Genomic DNA, 23,176 nt, shown 5'->3' on the forward strand with positions numbered 1-23,176 from the left:
CCCCCGTTAATCCAATTATAGCTAATTGCTAACTGCAGAATAAGCTGGAATTTCTCGGGCTGGGATGGCAGCCCCGCTCTGTCCTGCCCGCCTGTCCCGTGGGGACACAAGTGGCCGGATCCACTCCATTGAGCCAGGACAGCACCTTGTACATCCTCCCACCAATGACGAGTGGCAGCGAGACCCCCGCTGTCCCCCTCCCCGAGATGGGGTTACCCCTGTCCCAGCACCCCGTCGGGTCCCCCCGGGTGTCACCGTGCCACCGCAGGACCCAGCATCTGCCAGACGGGGTGCGTCCCCCCGAGTCCATGAGCCCAACCTGCCACCGCTGTCAGGGTGGTGGAGGTGCCTTGATATAAATTATAGCTGCATTAATTAGGTGGTGGGTTATTAATGAGCTGCCGGGGGAGGACGGAGGGGGCTGTGGGCAGGGGGGAGCTGGCGGTGCCATGGCAGGGTCCCGGTTGTGACCCCCCCAGGCTCTGCCCGTGGAAAGGCCACAAGGATGCAGGCAGCCCAAGTGAGCTTGATTAATTAGGAAGCAATCTAATTACAAAGAGGGCAGCCCCTGGCACACGCTGCCCACAAAGAGCTTCGGGGCTTGCCCACAGGGCTGCTGCAGGCAGGGAGCGTGGCAGGAGGCTGGATCCGTGCCGGGGAGCCAGGCAGGACCGTCCCCAGCATCACCTCGGGATGGGATGCTCCGGTACCCGGGTGGCTGCACACAACCCACCCCTCAGCTGTGCAACCCCAAACCCCCCCATCACCCCAAAACAGGTCCTGGGCAGCCGGGGGAGCCCTGGAGGGGGGCTGGGTTTTGCAGAGGATGCAGAGCTGGGTTAAACATCTCCCAGAAAGGAAAGAGAGGGATTTTCCCAACACCTCTGCACCTCGCTGAGGTCTCCCCATCCTGGTATCTCAGCGCTGAGTTTCTCTGCCATCAGCTTTTGGGTCCCCTCTATATCTAAAATCGATATTTGCCCCACCTAGAATCAATATTCCTGCCGATATCTCCAAATGCTGCAGCTCTCAGCGCTCATCCTGCAGCCGTCGGGGAACGCTGGGCCCACCACAGCCCCTGGCAGCCCCCCGTGCCCCCCGTGCTGCTGGAGGCTGCAGGCAGGAGGGGGTCAGGCAGGGCTCCCCCAGTCCCTGCCTTCCCCACTGCCCAACTTTCCCACGGTGGCTTTGCACCGTCCCACCAAGGCAGGCCTGAAGGGGTTCCCTGGGGAACACCATCCATAGGATGTGTCCCATCCATAGGATGTGTCCCATCCATGGGGCAACACTCCCCTGGGTCGCCCCGAGGGTGGGCACCCGTCTGGGGGAGGGCAGGACACCCATGTCGATCCCCAGGACATGTGTGCTGCCACCGCTCCCACCCCGGGGTGGCACCGCGGTGACACGCCAATGCCACCATCTGTGTCCCCATCCTGGGAAGCTCCCGTCCTGCCGTGCCCCACTCACACCCGGAGGGCTGGAGGGGTTCTGGGGAAAGACCAGCTCGATGCAGGGGTTTACAGCACCCATGGGTGCTCACCCACACCCATGCACCGGGGTGGGCACACGAGCGACTGTCTGTGCCCAAACACCCAGGGAGGGCCGAGCAACACCACAAATGCTTTTGTTCCACCCAGCCCCCTCTTTGCATCTCTGATTGTGTGGTGTGCCCTTGAATTTGCATAGAAGGCTTAAAATATAATTAATTTTTGGCACCCGGCAAAGCCGGCACGAGGCTAATCCCTTTAGATTTTGCAGCCTTATCTCATTTGAGCGTTTATCTAGTTAAGCTTAATGGGTAAGGGAGAGGAAAAAGAAGTCAGCTGCACTTTTCTGAAGAGCTGCTGCTCCCCCTGGGCAGCCCCGGCATGTGGAGGCAAAAAGCAAAACGAGGGCATGGTCCCCCCAAAACTGCCCAGCCCCAGCCCCGCCAGAACCTCTGAGCGTTATATTGCGGCCGAGTGGACTCACAGACCCAAATCTTTTGGGTTACGATGGTGCGATGAGGCACCTTGGAGGGGCTCCTCCATCCCTGAGCATCCCTGAGCATCCCTGAGCATCCCCAAGGCTTTCCCCGGCCCGGCGCGGACTCACGTGTAGAGCGGCTGTAGCTGTAGGTGTGACGTCTTCTGTGGCGCCTGGTAGCCGTAGGAGTCAAAGCCGCCGATGAAGTCGACTGGGGAGAGGAGGGAGAGCAGCGAGGTGAGCTGGGGAGGGCAGTGGGGCAATTTCCCTAGCTCCCCCCGCCCCGATGGCACCCATGGGTCATGCAGCATTCCGGGCTGTAGCAGCATCTCGGGGAGGTGCAGCACCCCAAGTTGCTGCAGCATCCCGGGGAGGTGCAGCATCCCAGGGAAACACAGCATCCCAGGTCACCACAGCATTCCAGGGAAGTGTAGCATCCCAGGGAAACACAGCATCCCAGGTCACCACAGCATCCCAGGGAAGTGCAGCATCGCTGGGAAGTGCAGCATCCCGGGTCACCACAGCATCCCTGGGAAGTGCAGCATCCCAGGGAAACACAGCATCCCGGGTCACCACAGTATCCCTGGGAAGTGCAGCATCCCTGGGAAGCACAGCATCCTGGGTCACCGCAGCATCCCAGGGAAGTGCAGCATCCCAGGTCACCACAGCATCCCTGGGAAGTGCAGCATCCCTGGGAAGCACAGCATCCTGGGTCACTGCAGCATCCCAGGGAAGTGTAGCATCCCAGGGAAATGCAACATCCCGGGGACTTGCAGCATCCCAGGTCACCACAGCATCCCAGGGAAGTGCAGCATCGCTGGGAAGTGCAGCATCCCAGTCACCACAGCATCCCAGGGAAGTGTAGCATCCCAGGAAAATGCAACATCCCAGTATGCAGTAGCGTCCTGGGTCACCGCAGCATCCCGGGTCGCCAGAGCATCCTGGGGACTTGCAGCACCCCAAGTTGCCACAGCATCCCAGGGAAGTGCAGCATCCCAGGGAAACACAGCATCCCAGGTCACCACAGCATCCCAGGGAAGTGCAGCATCCCTGGGAAGTGCAGCATCCCAGGGAAACACAGCATCCCGGGTCACCACAGTATCCCTGGGAAGTGCAGCATCCCTGGGAAGCACAGCATCCTGGGTCACCGCAGCATCCCAGGGAAGTGCAGCATCCCAGGTCACCACAGCATCCCTGGGAAGTGCAGCATCCCAGGGAAACACAGCATCCCGGGTCACCACAGCATCCCTGGGAAGTGTAGCATCCCAGGGAAATGCAACATCCCGGGGACTTGCAGCATCCCGGGTCACCACAGCATCCCAGGGAAGTGCAGCATCCCTGGGAAGCACAGCATCCTGGGTCACTGCAGCATCCCAGGGAAGTGTAGCATCCCAGGGAAATGCAACATCCCGGGGACTTGCAGCATCCCAGGTCACCACAGCATCCCAGGGAAGTGCAGCATCGCTGGGAAGTGCAGCATCCCAGTCACCACAGCATCCCAGGGAAGTGTAGCATCCCAGGAAAATGCAACATCCCAGTATGCAGTAGCGTCCTGGGTCACCGCAGCATCCCGGGTTGCCAGAGCATCCTGGGGACTTGCAGCACTCCAAGTTGCCACAGCATCCCAGGGAAGTGCAGCATCCCAGGGAAACACAGCATCCCAGGTCACCACAGCATCCCAGGGAAGTGCAGCATCCCTGGGAAGTGCAGCATCCCAGGGAAACACAGCATCCCGGGTCACCACAGTATCCCTGGGAAGTGCAGCATCCCTGGGAAGCACAGCATCCTGGGTCACCGCAGCATCCCAGGGAAGTGCAGCATCCCAGGTCACCACAGCATCCCTGGGAAGTGCAGCATCCCAGGGAAACACAGCATCCCGGGTCACCACAGCATCCCTGGGAAGTGTAGCATCCCAGGGAAATGCAACATCCCGGGGACTTGCAGCATCCCGGGTCACCACAGCATCCCAGGGAAGTGCAGCATCCCTGGGAAGCACAGCATCCTGGGTCACTGCAGCATCCCAGGGAAGTGTAGCATCCCAGGGAAATGCAACATCCCGGGGACTTGCAGCATCCCAGGTCACCACAGCATCCCAGGGAAGTGCAGCATCGCTGGGAAGTGCAGCATCCCAGTCACCACAGCATCCCAGGGAAGTGTAGCATCCCAGGAAAATGCAACATCCCAGTATGCAGTAGCGTCCTGGGTCACCGCAGCATCCCGGGTTGCCAGAGCATCCTGGGGACTTGCAGCACTCCAAGTTGCCACAGCATCCCAGGGAAGTGCAGCATCCCAGGGAAACACAGCATCCCAGGTCACCACAGCATCCCAGGGAAGTGCAGCATCGCTGGGAAGTGCAGCATCCCGGGTCACCACAGCATCCCTGGGAAGTGCAGCATCCCAGGGAAACACAGCATCCCGGGTCACCACAGTATCCCTGGGAAGTGCAGCATCCCTGGGAAGCACAGCATCCTGGGTCACCGCAGCATCCCAGGGAAGTGCAGCATCCCAGGGAAGTGCAGCATCCCAGGTCACCACAGCATCCCTGGGAAGTGCAGCATCCCAGGGAAACACAGCATCCCGGGTCACCACAGCATCCCTGGGAAGTGTAGCATCCCAGGGAAATGCAACATCCCGGGGACTTGCAGCATCCCGGGTCACCACAGCATCCCAGGGAAGTGCAGAATCCCAGGTCACTGCAGCATCCCAGGGAAGTGCAGCATCCCAGGGAAATGCAACATCCCGGGAACTTGCAGCATCCTGGGTCACCACAGCATCCCACGTTGCAGCAGCATCCCAGGTTGCAGCAGCATCCCTGGGAAGTGCAGCATCCCAGGGAAGCACAGCATCCTGGGTCACCGCAGCATCCCAGGTTGCAGCAACATCCCTGGGAAGTGCAGCATCCCAGGCCGCGGCAGCATCCCGGATTACTGCAACATCCCGGGTCATGGCAGCATCCTCGGTCACCACAGCATTGCAGGTCACAGCAGCGTCCCAGGAAAGTGCCGGCAAGAACTGGAGGGAAGGAGCCGGACCGACTTGCAGAGATCCCTGCGGCTCTCTTCTCCTCACCGCAACAGCCCTTGCCGTGCAGGCTGGACAAAGTGGGTAAAATTACCCTGTCATTGTTTCCGGAGTGGGCGTTTAAGGAGAATTATGGGGGAATTACATCTCGTTTAAAGTGTGCCATTTAGGGGAATTGCAGACACCAATACATCAGTTTTCACGGCTGCGATTTCCAGCCCGGTGGTTCATTCCCCCCGTTCGGCAGAGCCCATCACCTGCCCGACGAGCCGCCGGGCACTTACCGGAGGGACCACGGCAGCAGACCCCAGCCCTTCACCCCAGCTCGATGCAGGGGAGCGATGGGTGGCTGGGGGTCCCCCAACTTCGCCCATGATCATCCTGCGTGCTCCCAGACCTGAACCCTCCCACGGGCACAGCCAGCGGCCGCTCAGCCAGCCCAGGAACGGGCACCACGCGCAGCCAGGCTGGGGTCTCCACGCCGTTACAGGAGCCCTAGCATGACCCAACTCCCCGGAACAAATATATTAATCCCCAAGGAGCCATGATCCGAGTGGATTCACACACAGGTGTCCGGGAAACAGCAGTGAGCTCAAGGGGAGAGCCCGGTTCTCCCAGCATATTTATCTTCCCGACTTAATATTCAGCCAGCTCTCAATTTTGCCGCCATCCATCCATTTCCAAATCTAATAAGATATTCCATTAAAAAAGATGCATTTGAATCTTGGGCTCCAGCAGCATTAATATTAAAAGTGTATTGAATGCAGGAGTTTGTTTGAATGCAAACACGCTTCAAAGGCGGCGGCGGTAGATAAACCCTTTTGCCAGCTCCCCGAGTACAGAAACAAGTTATTACCGCAGGCAGTGTCCAATTTCACACGGAGATTTTCCTTTTCCGCTACACTGATTCCTGGCAGCGGAGGAGGGAAAAGGTGGGGATGCTGAACCCCGGCATCCCCTGGGCTGGGCTGGGACCATTTCTGGGTCCACGGCACCGGCAGGGATGCCGATCCCGATGCTGCGGAGAAGGAGCCCGATGCCGAGCGCATCTGGGTGGCTTTTGCCGCGCCGGCGGTTGTGGCACATCCCTGCCTGCGGTCGGCTGCCGGGAGCTGCCAGCTGGCACGAATTAATTAATGGCAGATGAGCATTTAATGCGGTTGGATGGCTACAGCCTTAACCGCCTGGTTAATTGGGGCTGGGGTGCTCAGCGCTTCCGGAGGGGTGTTTGCAGGGATCGTTGTCAGATCGGAAAGCACAATATAAATTGTATAAAAATTAGCCTGTAACTTTGCTTAAATTGCTGGTTTTCCCCCTGCTTTGAGGTGAAAAACCTCGAGGCAGGGAGGAAGGCTCTTCCGCCCCACTATCCGTGGGGATGGTGGCCGGGGGGGACATAATATCTCCCATTTCATCGTCCCCAAGCCCCAGGTGGCTGTTGAAAGGGTGAGGCAGGTGATGGCTGGCTCCGGGAGACGTGGGCAGGGAGGACGGCTCTCCGCAGCCCCCACGGGGCCAGATCCGCACCAGGAGGAGCATCCGCCATGAATTTATCGGGATGTGGAGGCGGCTCTTTACAGCAAGGGTGATTCTCTCTGCTGCCACACTGGACCAGGGCCCCGGGGGAGATGCTCAGTTCTGGAGGAGATGATCTGAATTTGGGTCAGCGGGGAGCAGCGAGAGAGATGCCGGCCCCAAACCTACCCCTGAGCAGCCGTGTACAGGGATGAGCATCCCGGCTTCAACGGGAGCTGGACTCGGTGCAGCGATGCTGGTGTGGGGGCCAGGGACCAGGGACCGGGGACCGGGGACCGGGGACCATCTCAGCCTCTTTGTGGCTGGCGCAGGGATGAAGCCCGATCCCACGCGTTGGAAGAAACAGGTCCCATTCCTGCAGTGATTGCTGCAGTTCCATGGGAGACATAGCAGCTCAGGGTTCGGTGTCCCCATGCCCTCCTCTCCCAGCCCTGGCCAGGGTGCAGCACCCTCCCCAAGGTGGGCAGGGGGGACCGCTGGTGACACAGGGTGGCACCTCACACCCCAGCTCATCTGCATCATTAGGAATGGAACAATGGAGCAAAAGCCCAACTAAAGGGATCCTTTCACCCGCTCATGACCCAGACATCGCTCCCTCATCCCCGGTTGGGAGCTGCCGCCCCGGTGAGGCGCTGGCCGGCATTAGCCGAGGCCATTTTGCAGCGCTGTGGCTCTCCCCTCGTGACTGATAGCAAAAGCACTTACAGCTGTCTTCTTCCTCCAGGAACACTTTGCTGACGTAGCAGGCGTAGACGAAGCCAAAGAGCTGCGAAACAAAAGCAGGCAGAGAGAAGTCGGTTATCAGGGTGATGGGCACCGCGACCGGCACGGTGTCAGTGGGGGGACGGAGGTGAGTGCTGCAAGTTGGATGCCTGGGAGCATCCTGGGGGGACCCTGGACAGCATCAGGGCTGCCGCGGTGCTGGAGCCCATCTCTGTGGGGTCCGGGTGCTGGTTTGGGATGCAGCAAGGTCGGATGGTTTCAGCTGCGCTGGGGGGGGACAAGGGTGGTGGCTGTAGGGAGGACAGGCCGGCACTGCACTGGGACGGCAACACAGAGGGTGCTGAGCCCCCTGTAGCACTGGGTGCCCCTTTGGCAGGTGCACGGCAGCTGCTCCGGACCCCAGTTCCCTTTAAAGCTTTATTTTCTTGCAGCCCCTCAAGGCCCCCCATGAACTTTGCATCCCGGTGTGTCCCCTTCCCATCTCCCCACCCCTTCCCGGGGTGAGACAGCCACCAGGAAGGGGGGACCTCCCTTCCCAGCAAGCGGCACATCCCACCGGCTCACACTCCAGCAACGCAGCGCCTGGGTGCGTTACACTGAGAAACCCCCGATTCCTGCAGCATCCAGCCCACAGCCTGCCAGGTTTTGGGGTGGGCAGCACTCCCGGGGTGCTGGTACGGGCTCTGTCTGCTCCTCTCTTCCCAGCCCTGAGCCAACGCCACCCTTGATGCTATAAAATGGATGCATGATGGTGGGACATCTCCAGCCGGACCACGGCGGCTCTGCCCAACCCACTCCCTGCCATCGTCCCTCCTCTCTTGCTTGGCGATTCGGGATGAGGAGGAAAGGTGCTGCCAGCTGCCCTTACCGCCAGGAATATCTGCGTGGCGCTGCTCACTACCTCGATGTACTGGTAGTCGAGCAAGCAGCCGCTGACAGTGATAACGTGATGGTCCTCGGGCGCCAGGTTGGAGTTCATCACCGGCGTCACCAGGCAGCCTGGCCCGTTCTCCATCCACCACGAGCGATGCAGTGAGGTATTGAAGGTCATGATGAAGTCCCGGTCCTGTGGGAGGGGAGCAGAGGAGGAGGCACGGACCATGGAGCCAAGGCTTTTTGCAGAGGGGTTGGACAGAAAATGGGCTTTTCCAGCCCAAGGATGCTCCGCGAGACCCAGACTACGTTAATGCAGTGCAGCCAATGAACCCCCGCATCTCCCTAACCCGCAATCAGCGTCCCCGGGCTTTGTGGCTTCCTCCCATGCAGGTGTCATGGACCATAAAGTCAAGCAGCATCCAGATGTGCCACGATGACCAGGTGACATCAGGGACATGACGGAGAAGTCACCAGCACGGCAGCTTGGCCTTGAGGCAGGGAAGCAGCCCCTTGCAATGCTGCCAGCCGCATCCAGCCATCCGAAAGACAGGACCATGGGATCACCCCACCAGCGTGGTCCAGGGATGCAGAGTAGAGAGGGTTTCAGGGTGACATCCCCACGGAGCACGGGGCAGCACGGTCGATGCCGATGCCCCTGCCCGTGGATTTGGCAGGGAGATGGGGACTGTGCAGGCTGGGATGCAGCCCCGGGGCAGGGCTCCTGCAGGCAGCAGTGGCATAGCTGGATGAGCACCCACTGCATGGTGGGGTCCCCCCAGCATGACTGGGGAACACCCATCACACGGTGGGACCCTCCTGGCATGGCTGGGTGAGCACCCACCCCACAGAGGGTCCTCCCAGCCCCTCTCTGCACCGCCAGCCCTTGGGTCTGCAGGGAGCTGGGAAACCCGCTGAGCATCCCTTGTAGGAAATCACCAATGTGGGATTAAAAGATTTTTGTGGGTGGGGATGGAAAAAATAGAAAGAAAGTGGGTTTTGGTTTCTAAAACCAAAGGACGTGGGTTTAGGTGCTGGGAAGCACAAAGAGGGGGTGTTCTGGCATTGCAGCGTCACTGAGAAATTGGGGATTTCCACCAAAAACACTTGGCGGGAGCGAGTTCTCCCCTATTGCATCCTCTGTGCCTGCTGCATATATCTGGCATTTCAGCTATTTCGAAGAGCCTCAAACGACCTATAGCAACATGGGAAGGCGGGTTTGTCCTTGCAACCCCCCCAAAAGCCCTTTTCCCTGCTGCGGGCAGCTGCAGAGGGAGCTGGAGCCTGTTTCCCCAAGCCCCCTGTGATGCCCTGAGCACAGCACAGGGAACAGCATCCCCAGAGCCTGGAGCGGGATGCCAGAGCGGGGTACATCCTTGGCATAGGTACCCCGACCATGGGCTGCAGATGCTCAAACTATCTTGTGATGCATCACCACTGCATTAAGTTTTGTTCTTTTTCATGTAAGAGCTATAATTTAATAGCCCAGGGTGGGGCAGAGAGACACGGAGAGGCACAGCCCCGCTCACATCCTCACCCCCATCACCACTGGGTGACTTTTCAAAGCCGTTAATGACACCCAGTCGCTCTCCTGCCGCTGCTGGGTGCTCTGGGGCCGAGCGGCGCTTGCAGAGCCCCAGGAGACCCAGGAAAATTGGAAATCTGCAGCAGGGGGGTCTCCTCCTCCCCCCCCCCCGCTGCCTTGCCCATCCTTGCCTGCACCATGAGCCGAACTGCTGGAGACCCTGCCCCAAACCTTCCTGTCATCGCTCGTCCCCAGTCCCCACGTCCCTTCTCCGCTTTATCACCTCATCAGTGCGTTAGGAAATGGCATCATCCCATTTCTGCACCCCATAAACCCCGGCAGCGCCGAGGGCCCACTGGTGATTAACGAGCACCCTGCAATTCCCGACTCATCAACCTCATTAATTTTGCCCTCTTGCTTCGAAGCCTCCCCCCCACTGCCACCTCGGCCTGAACCGTCCGTCTGTCCATCCCACACATGCCCAGGTCCCTGGTGCTGCAGCCGGGAGCCCCTGGGGAGGGATCCCCAGCACCCAGGTGGGTGCTTTGCCACCCGGGTGGGGGTACCCGCAGGCTCTGGGTCCTTTTTTGGGGGGCAGAGCTGTGGGGCAGGGGAAGGAGGAGGAGGAGGGCAAGGGCAGGACAGCAGGAAGGATGGAAAGATGGAGGGAAGGCGGATGGGGGGAGGAAGAGGAGGCAGGCGGGGGGGGCATTACCTGCGACAAGCGTCCCACCTCCAGGTAGAAGCAGATGATGAAGGCGTTCCAGCCGACCCACAGCACCAGCCACACCGCGTACTGCCGAGAAGAGAGCCAGTCAGGGCATGCCATGCCGAACCGCCATCTCCCGCTCCATCCCCCCTCTTCCCTGCTCACTGGATCCCGTTGGATCCACAGGGATTTGGGTTTGGGTACGGGAGGGGACCTGGGGCTGAGCCATCCCCGGGGGGTGACGATGCTGCACCCAGGCGTGGGGAGCGGCATCCGCAGCGGTACCTACCATCATGAGGTATTTGGATCTGTACTGGATGGTCCCAAAAATACCCAAAATAACAGCCATGATGTGTAAAAAATTAGCCAGGATGGGTGCCCACTGGTAGCCCAGGAAATCAAAGATCTGCCTCTCCAGCGCCGCTACCTGCAACAGAGCAAAGGAGGGGTTGCGGGTATTAAAGCAGGGCATCGGTCACCGCAGCAGCTCCCGGGATGCTAAAGGCAAAGAGCAGCCGGTAATTAATGGGAAATCCCATGGATAATTAGTTGCAATAGGCTGAAACGTCTGCGTGATGCATCGGCCGGCGGTGGGCGAATGCATGGTGGTGAGCGAGGGTTTATTAGGAATAACTGGAGCTGAGAAAGGGGAGCAGGGAGATGTCAGCTCGTCACCCTGTCAGCACCCTCTGTGCCTCAGTTTCCCCGTCACTCAGGTCTCAGGCCCTGCTGAAAACCACCCTCCAGGCTGGGTTTATCCCTGAGCTCAGCTTATCCAGGGAAAACCTCCTGCTCAGGTCATGCACCGGGTGCCCCGGTATTTTGCAAATGATTTTTCTGCCTGTCCTGGCCAGCTCGTCGCATGCCTTCCCATTTAACACCATTAGGTTTTGATCATCGTTATCTGTTGTAATCCATAAATAAGGATGTGATGCAGCTTAATAAATCGCATGGCATGCAAAATTAGGGATGGTAGCTGGTGTGAGCTGCCTGTTATCCCAGCTTATTTATGGCTCTATTTGCTACCGGCTCGGGGTCTATTACACTTAATTACAGGATTAGCTTAAAGAAAGGTGGTAGCAAAGGGGAGGTTGGAGTGCTGGAGCGTTCGCCGATGGTTTTAAGTTAAAAAATGGAGAATTGATGACGCTATGGTTTTATAGGGAACTTTCAGGGAACTTCGGGATACGTCGGATGCCGCAGTCCCTGAGGGCACGGGGACAGGGCTGCAGTGACATCTGTCTCCAGCAGCCTTGCAAACCAAAAAACCTCTTTACATTTATCTTTTTGACAGCCCAGCCCTGTCTCATCACTCTTTGAGATGCCCCAGATTCACCCAATAAACCCCACGAGCTCCAGGGCCCCGAGTCTTCCCGATGGCACTGTGCCTCAGTTTCCCCTCCTGGTGCAATGACTTTCATCCTGGCAGAGAAGTGGGAGTTTATCCTGAAAAGCACAGGAGAAAACAGGCTTTACATCCCCCCTCCATTCACCGGCAGCTCCCACCAGTGATCTGGATTTAGGGGTGCTCCATCCTGGTGCTCCCTGAAGCTCCCAGGGGGCTTATGGCTGCAGGGCTGCCCCAGGGCCCCGCAGAATCCCTGCCCATCCAGACCGACTTAATGCGCCCTAATTACAGGGGGGGGAATAAACGAGGTGGCAAAAGTCCTTCCCTAAGTGTTTTGTGAGGATGAGCCATGGCTAATGCATTTGTGTGTGCAACCGCCAGCCGTGCCTCAGTTTCCCCATCCATAAAGCATCACGCACTCATTGAACTGGCTTAGCCAGGGCTCTACTTAATGCCTATTTTAGCGCAGCTCCATTCTGCCAGCGGGAGGAAAGCCAAAGGTAGAACCGAGGACTGTGGTATCCCATCCCCAACCCTACCCCTGGGACAGGATCTGCTGGATCCGCGCCGGCAGGACCCCATTTTCAACTAAAGGCGATGCAAAGCCATGGAGCAGCCGAGCCCGGGCAGCCCCTGGACCCGCAGGGCCGGGACCAAGGCTGGTTGCATTGAGGTTTAATTCACTTCCACGCTATTTAAACTCTCCGAGGAAACAGCCTTTGGAAATACTTACAACCGGGCCGTAAATCTTTTAAATTGAGGAATGTAAATAATAAATGATACAAGGAGCACGGTGCTCGGGGTTTTATAGCTGTCCATCGATCTGGTGGCTGTTGACAGAGCTGCTTAGCAGGAGCTAGATGCAAAGGCTGCGAGTTTTGGGTAGCGGTCAGTCCCTGAGTCGAAGGATGGGGCTGGGAAGAGCCTCTCAGAGCACCCATGGAGCTGTAGCGATGGGCTTACACCCCCGCGGCTCCTTAATTCCAGCCCATCAAGCCAGGACAGGCTGAAGGAGAAGGAGCTGGGAAAAGTCTGGTCAAACCAAATCCTTCTTCATCCTAAGAAGAGGCAAAATTAGTGGCAAACACCACAGTCTCCCCATGGATGAGCCAGGGCTGCTAATTGCACCGAAAAACTTTGCCGGAGCCACCCTGGCAGGTGAAAGGCTGCTTTGCATGTGCCATTATTTGAGCTTATTCCCTCCGTGGGAAGAGCAAATCTTTTTTTTTTTCAGCCTTGTAAGATCCTGCTTAAGGTTAAGGAAAATACGGAGACACAGCACAAATGCAGTGAGTCTGTGGCTGCAGACCCCCGGCACTCGCCGCCTGCAAAGCACCAAGGGCATCCCAAGGGCAGGGCAGCAGCCTTACACCTGGTTTCACAAGTGGGGAAACTGAGGCACGGCCATGCTCCAGGGGGAGTGGGGGGCACAGGTTTGGCAATCCTCGCACAAGGCACGGCGGTGCTGAGCGAGCACCGTCTTCAGCTCAGACCGATGCTCCTGGCTTGCTCCAAGCGCTTCTCACTCGCTGTGGACCCCAGGATGGTCCAGCACCCGGCGCATCCCCGCCCGAGCCTTAGGGGGTGACATGTCCCCCGGCAGCAAACTTCCAGACACCCAGGCTTTTCATGCAACCACCGCCAGCCATTTGTCAACGGTGGCCCTAAACGAAGCAAGAGCAGCGAGCAAGCCTGGCCGTGGGGCTTGGCATCGCCCGCAAGCACGGCGAGGGGCTCTGCAAGCTCCTGGCGTGCTCCACAAGAAACCTCCGAGCAACTTGGGGACCGGCAGCATCCAACCCCCCCAAACCGCAGCGACCTGTGGAGCTCAGAGCATCCTCCCCAGGCTCCCTGTGAGGGGTATTTCCCATGCTGACAGCAGCCCCATTAAGGACCCACCCTCATTAACACCCTACTCTCCCCTTTCAGCTCTTACTGCTGCTCGGCCATCGAAGCCGTGATGCTCCTGGGGGTGTGGGGCCGGGAACCACACACCATCCCGCTCCTAATTAAGATAAACCTGCAGCTGATCAATGCGACGAGTTTTAGGGCTCCCTCTTAATTAAACACTCTCTAGTTTATTGATTGGCCCCAAAAGTTCCCTTTGCAGCAAATTATATCAATTAGTCGGGGGCAGACGTGCGCCAGAGTCCTGCTAATTGAAACGCGTTGCCTGCAATGATTTTATTTTAATCAAGAAATCGAAGCGGGTGAGAGGCGGGGACCAGGCTCCATCAGCGTGTGGCAGTCCCCGGGGAGGACCGCGGCAGGAGGGGATGTGTGCGCGGTCCCTTGGGGACAGGGAGGTGCCAGGGCTCAGCCCAGGGGCTCTGGGCAGGCAGAACCGGTGAGGCAGAGCGGGAGGAAAATGGGATTTTTCAAGGGTGCTGGCACCAAATTCAAGTGGGAAGAAGCTCACCTGTCCCTGAATCGCCCCTTGGTTATGGCACCTTTGCCTTCCTTGGATCCATCCCGTTACTCGGTGGGGTTCTCCCAGTCCTTTTTCATCCCCATGAGAAGGATGGGAGAGATGAACGCCACTCCAGCTGTGCTGGGAGGATTTTGCACAGACACCGGGGAGCACCTTCCCCCATGTCCCATCCCCACCAGATTTGATATTTTGAGGTTGGAATTCCCTGCTGCAACCCAGCTGGACAGCATTGGGCCCCGGGAAGAGTACCCCCAACCCAGCACCCTCCGACTCGCTGCAGTATTAAGCCAAAAATGTTCTTGCGCAGCAACTGCCATTTTTGCTCTCTTGGAATCAGAGAATCAGAGGATGGTTTGGGTTGGAGGGACCTTCAAAGATCTATCTAGTCCAACCCCCTGCCATGGGTAGGGACATCTTCCACTAGATCAGGTTGCTCAAAGCCCCATCCAACCTGACCTTGAACACTTCCCATATAGAAGCATAGAATGGGTTGGGTTGGAAGGCCCATTCAAAGGTCATCTAATCCACCCCACTGCCATGGGCACAGACATCTCTCAGGTTGTTCAAAGCCCCGTCCAACCTGGCCTTGAACACTTCCAGGGATGGGGCATCCACAGCTTCTCTGGGCAACCTCTTCCAGTGTCTCACTGCCCTCACCATACAACATTTCTTCCCTACGTCTAATCTAATCTTCCCCTCTTTCAGTTTGAAACCATTGACCCTCGTCTTGTCACTACAGGCCCTGGTAAAAAGTCTCTCTCCATCTTTCTTGTAGGTCCCCTTTATAGATTGAGAGGCTGCAAGAAGGTCTCCCCGGAGCCTTCTCTTCTCCAGGCTGAACAACCCCAACTCTCCCAGCCTTTCTCCATAGGAGGTGTTCCAACACTCAGACCATTTCCATGGCCTCCTCTGGACCTGCTCTAACAGGTCCATGCCTGTCTTGCACTGGGAACCCCAGAGCTGGATGCAGGACTCCAGGTGGGGTCTCACCAGAGCGGACTAGAGGGGCAGAATCCCCTCCCTTGACCTGCTGGCCACGCTTCGTTTGATGCAGCCCAGGATACAGTTGGCTTTCTGGGCTGCGAGCGCACATTGCCGGCTCATGGCCAGCTTTTCATCCACCAGTACCCCCAAGTCCTTCTCCTCAGGGCTGCTCTCAGCCCCTTCATTCCCCAGCCTGTATGGATACCGGGGATTGCCCCGACCCAGGTGCAGGACCTTGCACTTGGCCTGATTGAACTTCAGCCCACTCCTCCTGTCCAGATCCCTCTGGATGGCACCCCATCCCTCCAGCGCATCAACTGCCCCACTCAGCTTGGTGTCAGGCTTGCTGAGGGTGTGCTCCATCCCACTGTCTATGTCACTAATGAAGATATTAAATAGTACCAGTCCCAGTACAGCCCCCTGAGGGACACCACTCATTACCCATCTCCACTTGGACATTGAGCCGTTGAACGCAACTCCTTGGACACAGCCATCCAGCTAACTCCATAACCATCTAACAGTCTCTCCATCAAACCCACATCTCCCCAATTTAAAGATGAGGATGTTGGGGGGACCTCTTACTGCATCCCACCCTCTATTTTTGAGGTAAAAGCAACCTTGCCCTGCTCAGTAACATGGCAGTGGACCGGTTGCCTGCAGGGACCAAGTCCTTCTGCTGCACAGCGAGATGGACACCACGTCTGCAGGGTGGCCGCGAGGGCCCAGCATGGCCCGGGGCCATCCCTCGACCCACCGTCCCCACCTGGGACAGGCTGGAGCCACCATGGCCCCCCCCCAGCCCATGACCCTGCCCGGGACTTACCGAAGCAGGATTTGGCAGCAGATCCTCCCATCATATCTGTCACACCTGATGGCTCTTAGAGACTTGTCCAAAAGCCACTTAATTACCACCAAAACTGACAGGATGTGAGGACATGGCCACCTGCGGACACAAGTGACCCTGGGGCACACGTGTCCCGGTGCTCGGCAGTCGTGGCAATCGCAGGGATGATTTATCCACGTCCTCCTCCCGCAGTGCCCAGGGGAGGTGACGCTCATGTCACCGGGGCCCGGGGCGAGGACACCGGCCTGGCTGTGGCCCCCGGTCCCCCCAGGCTCTGTGGGGGAGGCAGCGCTGCCCCCCTCCCCACGCTCCATCCTCTCGCCTCGCCTGCGATGGAGATGACACATTTGCTGACACAGATGCATAAATATATTATTGCGTCCCCAAAGCCTCAATAATTAATGGGTGGAGAGAGATGGGAGCTTGCTCTGGTGCTGGGGGGGGACATGTCCTGGTTGAGCTGGGGAGGGGGACGGTCCCTCTGTCCTGCTTGCTCGCAGCCAGTCCCTGCTGTCTCTCCCTGACCCCCCCCAAAGATGCAGAGCTGCATGGCTGGGTGCTGGGTGATGCTCTGGGGACATCCCTGCTGCTCGCTGCACCCTCGCCCAGCCCAAAGTCACCCAAGCATCACCCCGGGTGCACCCGACACCCAAGGGCGCAGCAGGCGGGGAGTCATGGCTGGGGACGAGGGGCAGCGACCCCCCTGTCCCCCAGCTGCATCTCAAGCCATGCCACCCCCCATGCCCAGGGCGCATTTTTTCCAGGTCCCAGATTACGTATTTCATTGCTTCTAAATAAAAGGCCTCTGTCCCCAACATCCCCAAGGGGGAACCCAGGCGTCTGGAGCATGTGGGACAGCGGTGACATGGCAGGGGCATGGTGACATGGGGGTCCAGCCCTGCTAATTTGCACAGGGTGACACCCGTCTCCCCATCCCTCCGCCTGCAGGGATGGCCTCGGCCAGGCCACCATGTGCCCTTCCCCGTGCCGGGGTCCCCCCTGTGCCGGGGTCCCCCCGCACGCTGCCGCTTCAGCCGGGCTGGTTTGGGGCAGAATAAGGCGTTTGCACATTTTTACTACTGGGGCAAAACACTTTCTTGGGGGGGGAACATCCCCTTTTTCTGGGATGGAAACTCTTCCCATCTATTTTTTTCCCCTTTCTGGGAAAAAATCGGTGGGGAGGGGGAAACGTCCCCTTCCCGTGCCCCCACGGATTATTAAAACCCTTGGAAGGGTGACGGGGAGGTTTGCTCCTGCCTGTGAATGTCAGAGCCACATCCCAGGGAGCCGGCAGCAGAAAAGCTGCAGTTCCAGTAATGGGGATGGGGAGGGAGGAAATCCCCTAAAAATCCCCTTTTCCCCAACCTCCACCCCGGGGAGTTGCGTGGTGAAACCCCCCAAAACCCGGGGCAAGACTGTACGCCGGGGGATGCCGGGTGCGGGATGCCCCGGCCGGGCGAGGGAGCCGGTTCCCTTGGGGTGAGCTGGGGTCGGGATTCCTGGATCCGGGCTGAGCCCGGGGGATCCAGCAGCATCGGAAGCTCCGGCTGCGGATGGGGAGCAGCTGCCAACTGGAGACCATGGGATGTGTGTGCTGCGGAGGGCAACAGAGGCAGGGCAGGAGGGGGCAGGACGTGGGCACCCATGGCCTGTCCGCACCCATGGCCTGTCTGCACCCATGGCCTGTCTGCACCCATGGCCTCCCTGCACCCATGGCCTGTCTGCACCCACGGCCTGCCCGCACCCACAGCCTGCCCGCACCCACAGCCTGCCCGCACCCACGGCCTGCCTGCACCCATGGCCTGTCTGCACCCATGGCCTCCCTGCACCCATGGCCTGTCTGCACCCACGGCCTGCCTGCACCCATGGCCTGTCTGCACCCATGGCCTCCCTGCACCCATGGCCTGCCTGCACCCATGGCCTGTCTGCACCCATGTCCTCCCTGCACCCATGGCCTGTCTGCACCCATGGCCTCCCTGCACCCATGGCCTCCCTGCACCCATGGCCTGTCTGCACCCATGGCCTGCCTGCACCCACGGCCTGCCTGCACCCACAGCCTGTCTGCACCCACGGCCTGCCTGCACCCACAGCCTGTCTGCACCCACGGCCTGCCTGCACCCATGGCCTGTCTGCACCCATGGCCTCCCTGCACCCATGGCCTGTCTGCACCCATGGCCTCCCTGCACCCATGGCCTGCCCGCACCCACGGCCTGTCTGCACCCATGGCCTCCCTGCACCCATGGCCTGCCTGCACCCATGGCCTGTCTGCACCCATGTCCTCCCTGCACCCATGGCCTGCCTGCACCCATGGCCTCCCTGCACCCACGGCCTGTCTGCACCCACGGCCTGTCTGCACCCATGTCCTCCCTGCACCCATGGCCTGCCCGCACCCATGGCCTGCCTGCACCCACGGCCTCCCTGCACCCACAGCCTGCCTGCACCCACAGCCTGCCTGCACATTGCACCCCCCCGAGCGGGGCCAGCTGAATCGGGGTGCTCAGGGACTCCTCCCGGCCCCCAGCCCTGCCCTCACCACCCCCTCCCCCTGTCCCACCAGCCCCGCTCCCACCGGGACCTGTGCCCATCCCGAGGGCACGTGGCAGCACCCCACATCCCGCCCCACGCCCCAACAACCTAATTTTCGGCGGAGCGGGAGGCATCCTGGCCCAGCACCCATGGGAAGCCGGGAGCCCACGGAGGACCCGGCCTGGGGGAGGGAGGGGGCAGAGGGGTGAACCCCCAAACGGGACACCCCGCTGCGGGGGGATTCTCAGCCACCAAAGCGGTGCACCATCCCTGAGCGCATGGGGATGGCTCCAGATTTGGGAGGGTTGATGCACCAGGAGCCAGACGCTCCCCCCGGGGGTAGAGGTCGGGGAAAAGAGGATTTTTAGGGGATTTTACGGGATTTTTTTTCCCCCCATCACTGAAACTACAGCTTTTCTGCTGTCAGCTCCCCGGGGATGTGCCTCTGACATTTGCAGGCAGGAGGAAACTGCCCAACACCCTTCCAAGGGTCTTCACCAAGCCGTGCGGGCAGGGGAAGGGGATATTCCCCCCCTAACTTTTCCCAGAAAGGGGAAAAAATAGATGGGAAGAGTTTCCATCCCAGAAAAAAAAGGGATGTTCCCCCCCGAAAATATTCTCCCTAAAGACTGAAAAGCCCTGACAATCCAGCTGCCTTTTTTTTCGGTGTCGGCGAGGCCGGAGCAGGCAGCGCAGGCGGGATGCTCCTCCCGGCTGCCTGCTGCCCTTCATCTCAGCAGCAGCATCTGCGCGTCGGACTTAAATAAACCCTCTGCCCTCCCCTCTGCGCTGCGGCGTGGCAGGAGCCGAGCGGGGCTTTGGTACCCCCCGATGGGTTATTATCCTTCAGCCGGGTGATTTTCTCCTGCACACCATATGCCTGGGGCTCACCGGGGATTTAACTTTTCATTTCACTGCATTTTGAAGAGATTTGGGGTTTTATTCTGCCTCGAATTCCCCTCTGTGCTGCGTCCGAAGATGCTGCGAGAGCATCGCTGCCCCCGCCGCTGAGCCCGTCCTGGCTGTTTGGGGCAGAAATGCCATTTCTAGGAGGTTTGGCCAAAAAAAATGTTGGGATTTATGGAAAAAAAACCCCCCGGGCAGAGCTGTGGGGCAGGATCCAGCCCGCTAGCGGGCTGCCCGATGCTGTCGGTCCCCATAAGGGACGTTTCCCGCAGCAGATGGAGCATCACTGGGGCTAACGAAGCGCATGGCGCTCCCGGGGACCAGCCAGATCCTGCCCCCATCCCCAGGAGGGAAAGCAAAGCCAACCAAAGGATGCTACGGGGCCCCACATCCCCACCCTGAGCCCCCACAGCACCCAAGCACCCCCTCGCAGGCTCACCCATCCCCCCCAACCCCTCTTTTTGAGGCAATTTAAGGCATTTTGCTGATTTTCGCTCTTCCAGCACCTTCGCCCTGCTCCTGGGGAGCCCGAGGAGCTGTTGGAGGCGTTTTCATCGTGCGGTACCCACGAGCCACCCGTCTCCACTTAGGGAAATTGGCTGCGATTTAAATGAACGGCAAGTGAGTGAATTGACTATTAAGAAGGTGCAAACACCGCTGTGAACCCAGGGACTTCATTTAATGACTTGGAAACAAGTTCTTGACCTACTTCCAACTTGAAAAAGCTTTTGTGAAATCTCAGAGGAAAAGAAATTAAAGGCATCGGAGCCTTGATCACTCTCTGGTATCGTGCAGTGATGAGCAGGATGCGGCCCCTGGCCGAGAAGATGCTCTGGGACTGAGCAGCCCCATTGCAAAACAGGGGCAAAAAGTGGGGTGAAAGAGGCACAAACTGTGTCATTCCCCAGCTGTTGCAACCCCTTGTTGGTGCCAGTGGGTTTTGGGGGGCTCCTGGCCTCTGTGCAGCCCCTTTCTGCCCCCCAACACCAGCATCGCTGGATTTAGGAGCTCCCAGCACGTGGCTCAAGCATCCCAGCTCTCTGGGATGCGGCTGCGGGCACTAGGGACACAGGCAGAGACTTGGGGTGCACGGGGTCCCCCACCACAGCTCCCCATCGCCCCCCCAGCACCCACCACCCATCCGATGGGCTTCCCTTCCTCTCGTCGATTTTTTTTTCCCCCCATTCCTGGTTATTTATTTCATTTCCCCGCATCCGGCAGTGTTGCCATGGGAACGCGGCAGCAGCCCCGGCTGGATGCACTTGTCTAGACGCTGCGCCCCGGGAGCCAGCTGCCGGCAACCTGCTCCATGGGCTGGATACGGCCCCACAGCGGGCTGCACCCCTGGGTGCAAGGTCACCCATTGCACCCATCTCTAGGACCCCCAGGAGACCCCAGCACCCATGTGGCTGGGTCCCCTCCAAGCCCTGCACCCCAGATCCATGCTCCTGGCTCCATCCATCCATCCCTGGGGGTTCCATACAAGGAGGGTTGGGAAATGCAGCCTTGGGGTGGCTAACGGCTAATATTAATAACAATATTAAATCCCCTAAATATAGCCCAAGGGTTGCAAAGTGCCCTTTGCACAAGGCAAATTAAACCCAGTCCCCTCCTGTTTTGGCTCCATCGTAGGGAAGGGAAACTGAGGCACGGCACAGGGAGAAACCCCCAAACCTTTGCAGTGCTCTGAGATGCTGGGAACGCTGAAACCCGGGACAGTGGGTGTTCCCATGCGGAGAGGTATGCTCCATCACCACCCCGGGCTCCTCCTGATTTATACCCACTAAAACGAAGCCCCAAGCCACCGCAGGGCCCATTGGCTCCCCAAACTGCGGGTTTTGGGTGGATTTGGCTCTCGCCGGCTCCGATGTCCCCAGCGAGGACCCGCAGCAGGTCATTATCCCTGGAGGAATTTTGATAGGGTTTTTTTTTCCAGCGAACGTCACAAATTTCAAATTTCCCCGCGAGCAGGCTGGTTTAACTCTAACGCGATATTACATCTATTTAACTTTAATACAATATCACTTCTCTTCTTTAATTCAAGATTAAGTCTATTATTTGTACCGTCCTATAAACACTGAGACGAGATTTTCTTTCCTTCTTTCGCCTCCCAGCAAGGAAACATTTCGATGCTGACGGAAAGCCGAAAGTCGAAGTGGCTCATTCCCCACCTTCCCCATCCGAGGCTGGCTCCAGAGCGATGCCCTCCCCCAGGCTTTATTCCCGCAGGGAATTGCTCCATCCCCTTGGGAATTGCTCAGGAGTCAGCAAACCCATTTAAGTGTCCTCCAGAAGGGAGCTGGGATGATCGTGTTAACCCCGAGCTCATGCTGCTCCACATCCACCCGGCCTGACCTTGCAAATGACCTTGAAAGGACCCAGGACTCCGGGGTCCCCTGGTGGGAAGGACACAGGGTGGTGGCACCCATGAGATGGAGTAAGGAGGTGCCAGCAGTGTCCCTGCGGGGTGAATGTGCACCACGGAGGCACTTACCACGGAGGGGAAACTGAGGCACGGGGCTGCCACCCCAGCGGGACCCAGCCATCCCTTCCCATGAGCCTGAGGTGCTTTCACACCTGCAGGGCTCAAGCACCAAGGTCACCAGTGGTGGCCAGGAAAGGGCTGATCCTGCACTGCCCGGGTGCTGTGCACTGCTTTGCCGTGCCTCAGTTTACCAGGAAAATGGGCTAAGTCTTGCCTGGCCCTGCTCAGCACTGCCCTGGGGAGCGATCTCTTGGTCAGGGTGACCAGCTCCATCAGAGCAGGTCTAATGGGGAAACTGAGGCACCGAGGGGTGGTGGAGAAAACACCTCTGAGTTGTTACAAATTTTAGCCTAAGTTACACCATGAGGAGAAATCAAGAGCAGAAGAGACATGGACAACGGCCATCGGCACGAGGAATGGGCACAGGGCAGGGATGGGACCCAGGGGCAGAGCGCGGCTACGCTGCCTCGGGCAGCCACAAACAGAGAAGGTAAGCTGCGGGTTGGAGCAAATCCATCTGGAAGCAGAGGGGGAAGTGAAGGGGCCTTACAGCCCCGTGCCATGCCCAAATAACCCAGCTGTGTCTCTGGGATGGACCGTGAATGGGGGAGTTTGTTGTCACATCCATCCCATCCCATCCCACCCCATCCCATCCCTCCTATGCATCCCATCCATCCCATCTCATCCCATCCCCCCCCTTCCCATCCCATCTATCCTATGTATCCTACACATCCCATGCATTCCATCCATCCCATCCAACACATCCACCCCATCAATTCCCTCCCACCCCATCCATCCTATGCATTCCATGCATTCCCTCCATCCCATCCATCCTACCATCAGTCCCATCCCACCATCAGTCCCATCCCATCCCATGCATTCCATTCATACAATCCATCCAACTCACCATCCATCCCATCCAACTCACCATCCATCCTATCTCATCCCATCCCATCCCACCCCACCCCATCCCATCCCATCCATCCTATGCATCCCATGCATTCCATCCATCCCATCCATCCTATCCATCAGTCCCATTCCATCCCATGCATTCCATTCATCCATCCCATCCCATCCCATCCCATCCCATCCCATCCCATCCCATCCCATCCCATCCCACCCCACCTCACCCCAGCCTAACCCGTCCCATATCATCCATCTCATCCATCCCATCCCATCCCATCCCATCCCATCCATCCCATCCCATCCCATCTCATCTATCCCATCCCATCCATCCCATCCCATCCCCCCGCAAAGAAACCTCCCACCCCAGTCCAACACAGATCCCTGATCCCCGGCT

At 58.8% G+C, this 23,176-nt stretch overlaps 1 protein-coding gene across 1 annotated transcript in view; it reads right to left on the bottom strand.

Moving 5' to 3' along the window:
• Positions 1–2,090: 2,090 nt before the first annotated feature.
• The window catches only part of NKAIN1 (sodium/potassium transporting ATPase interacting 1), a 36,171-nt gene continuing 15,085 nt past the window's right edge, over positions 2,091–23,176 (bottom strand). The window contains exons 2-6 of the mRNA XM_059830869.1: positions 10,642–10,779; positions 10,359–10,439; positions 8,114–8,311; positions 7,228–7,288; positions 2,091–2,176 (exon numbers count right to left, since the gene is read on the bottom strand). Of these exons, the coding sequence (XP_059686852.1) occupies positions 2,091–2,176; positions 7,228–7,288; positions 8,114–8,311; positions 10,359–10,439; positions 10,642–10,779 (564 nt within the window). The remainder of the gene's footprint in view (positions 2,177–7,227; positions 7,289–8,113; positions 8,312–10,358; positions 10,440–10,641; positions 10,780–23,176) is intronic.

The sequence above is a fragment of the Gavia stellata genome, chromosome 29, assembly GCF_030936135.1.
Source record: "Gavia stellata isolate bGavSte3 chromosome 29, bGavSte3.hap2, whole genome shotgun sequence".
Lineage (NCBI taxonomy): Eukaryota > Metazoa > Chordata > Aves > Gaviiformes > Gaviidae > Gavia > Gavia stellata.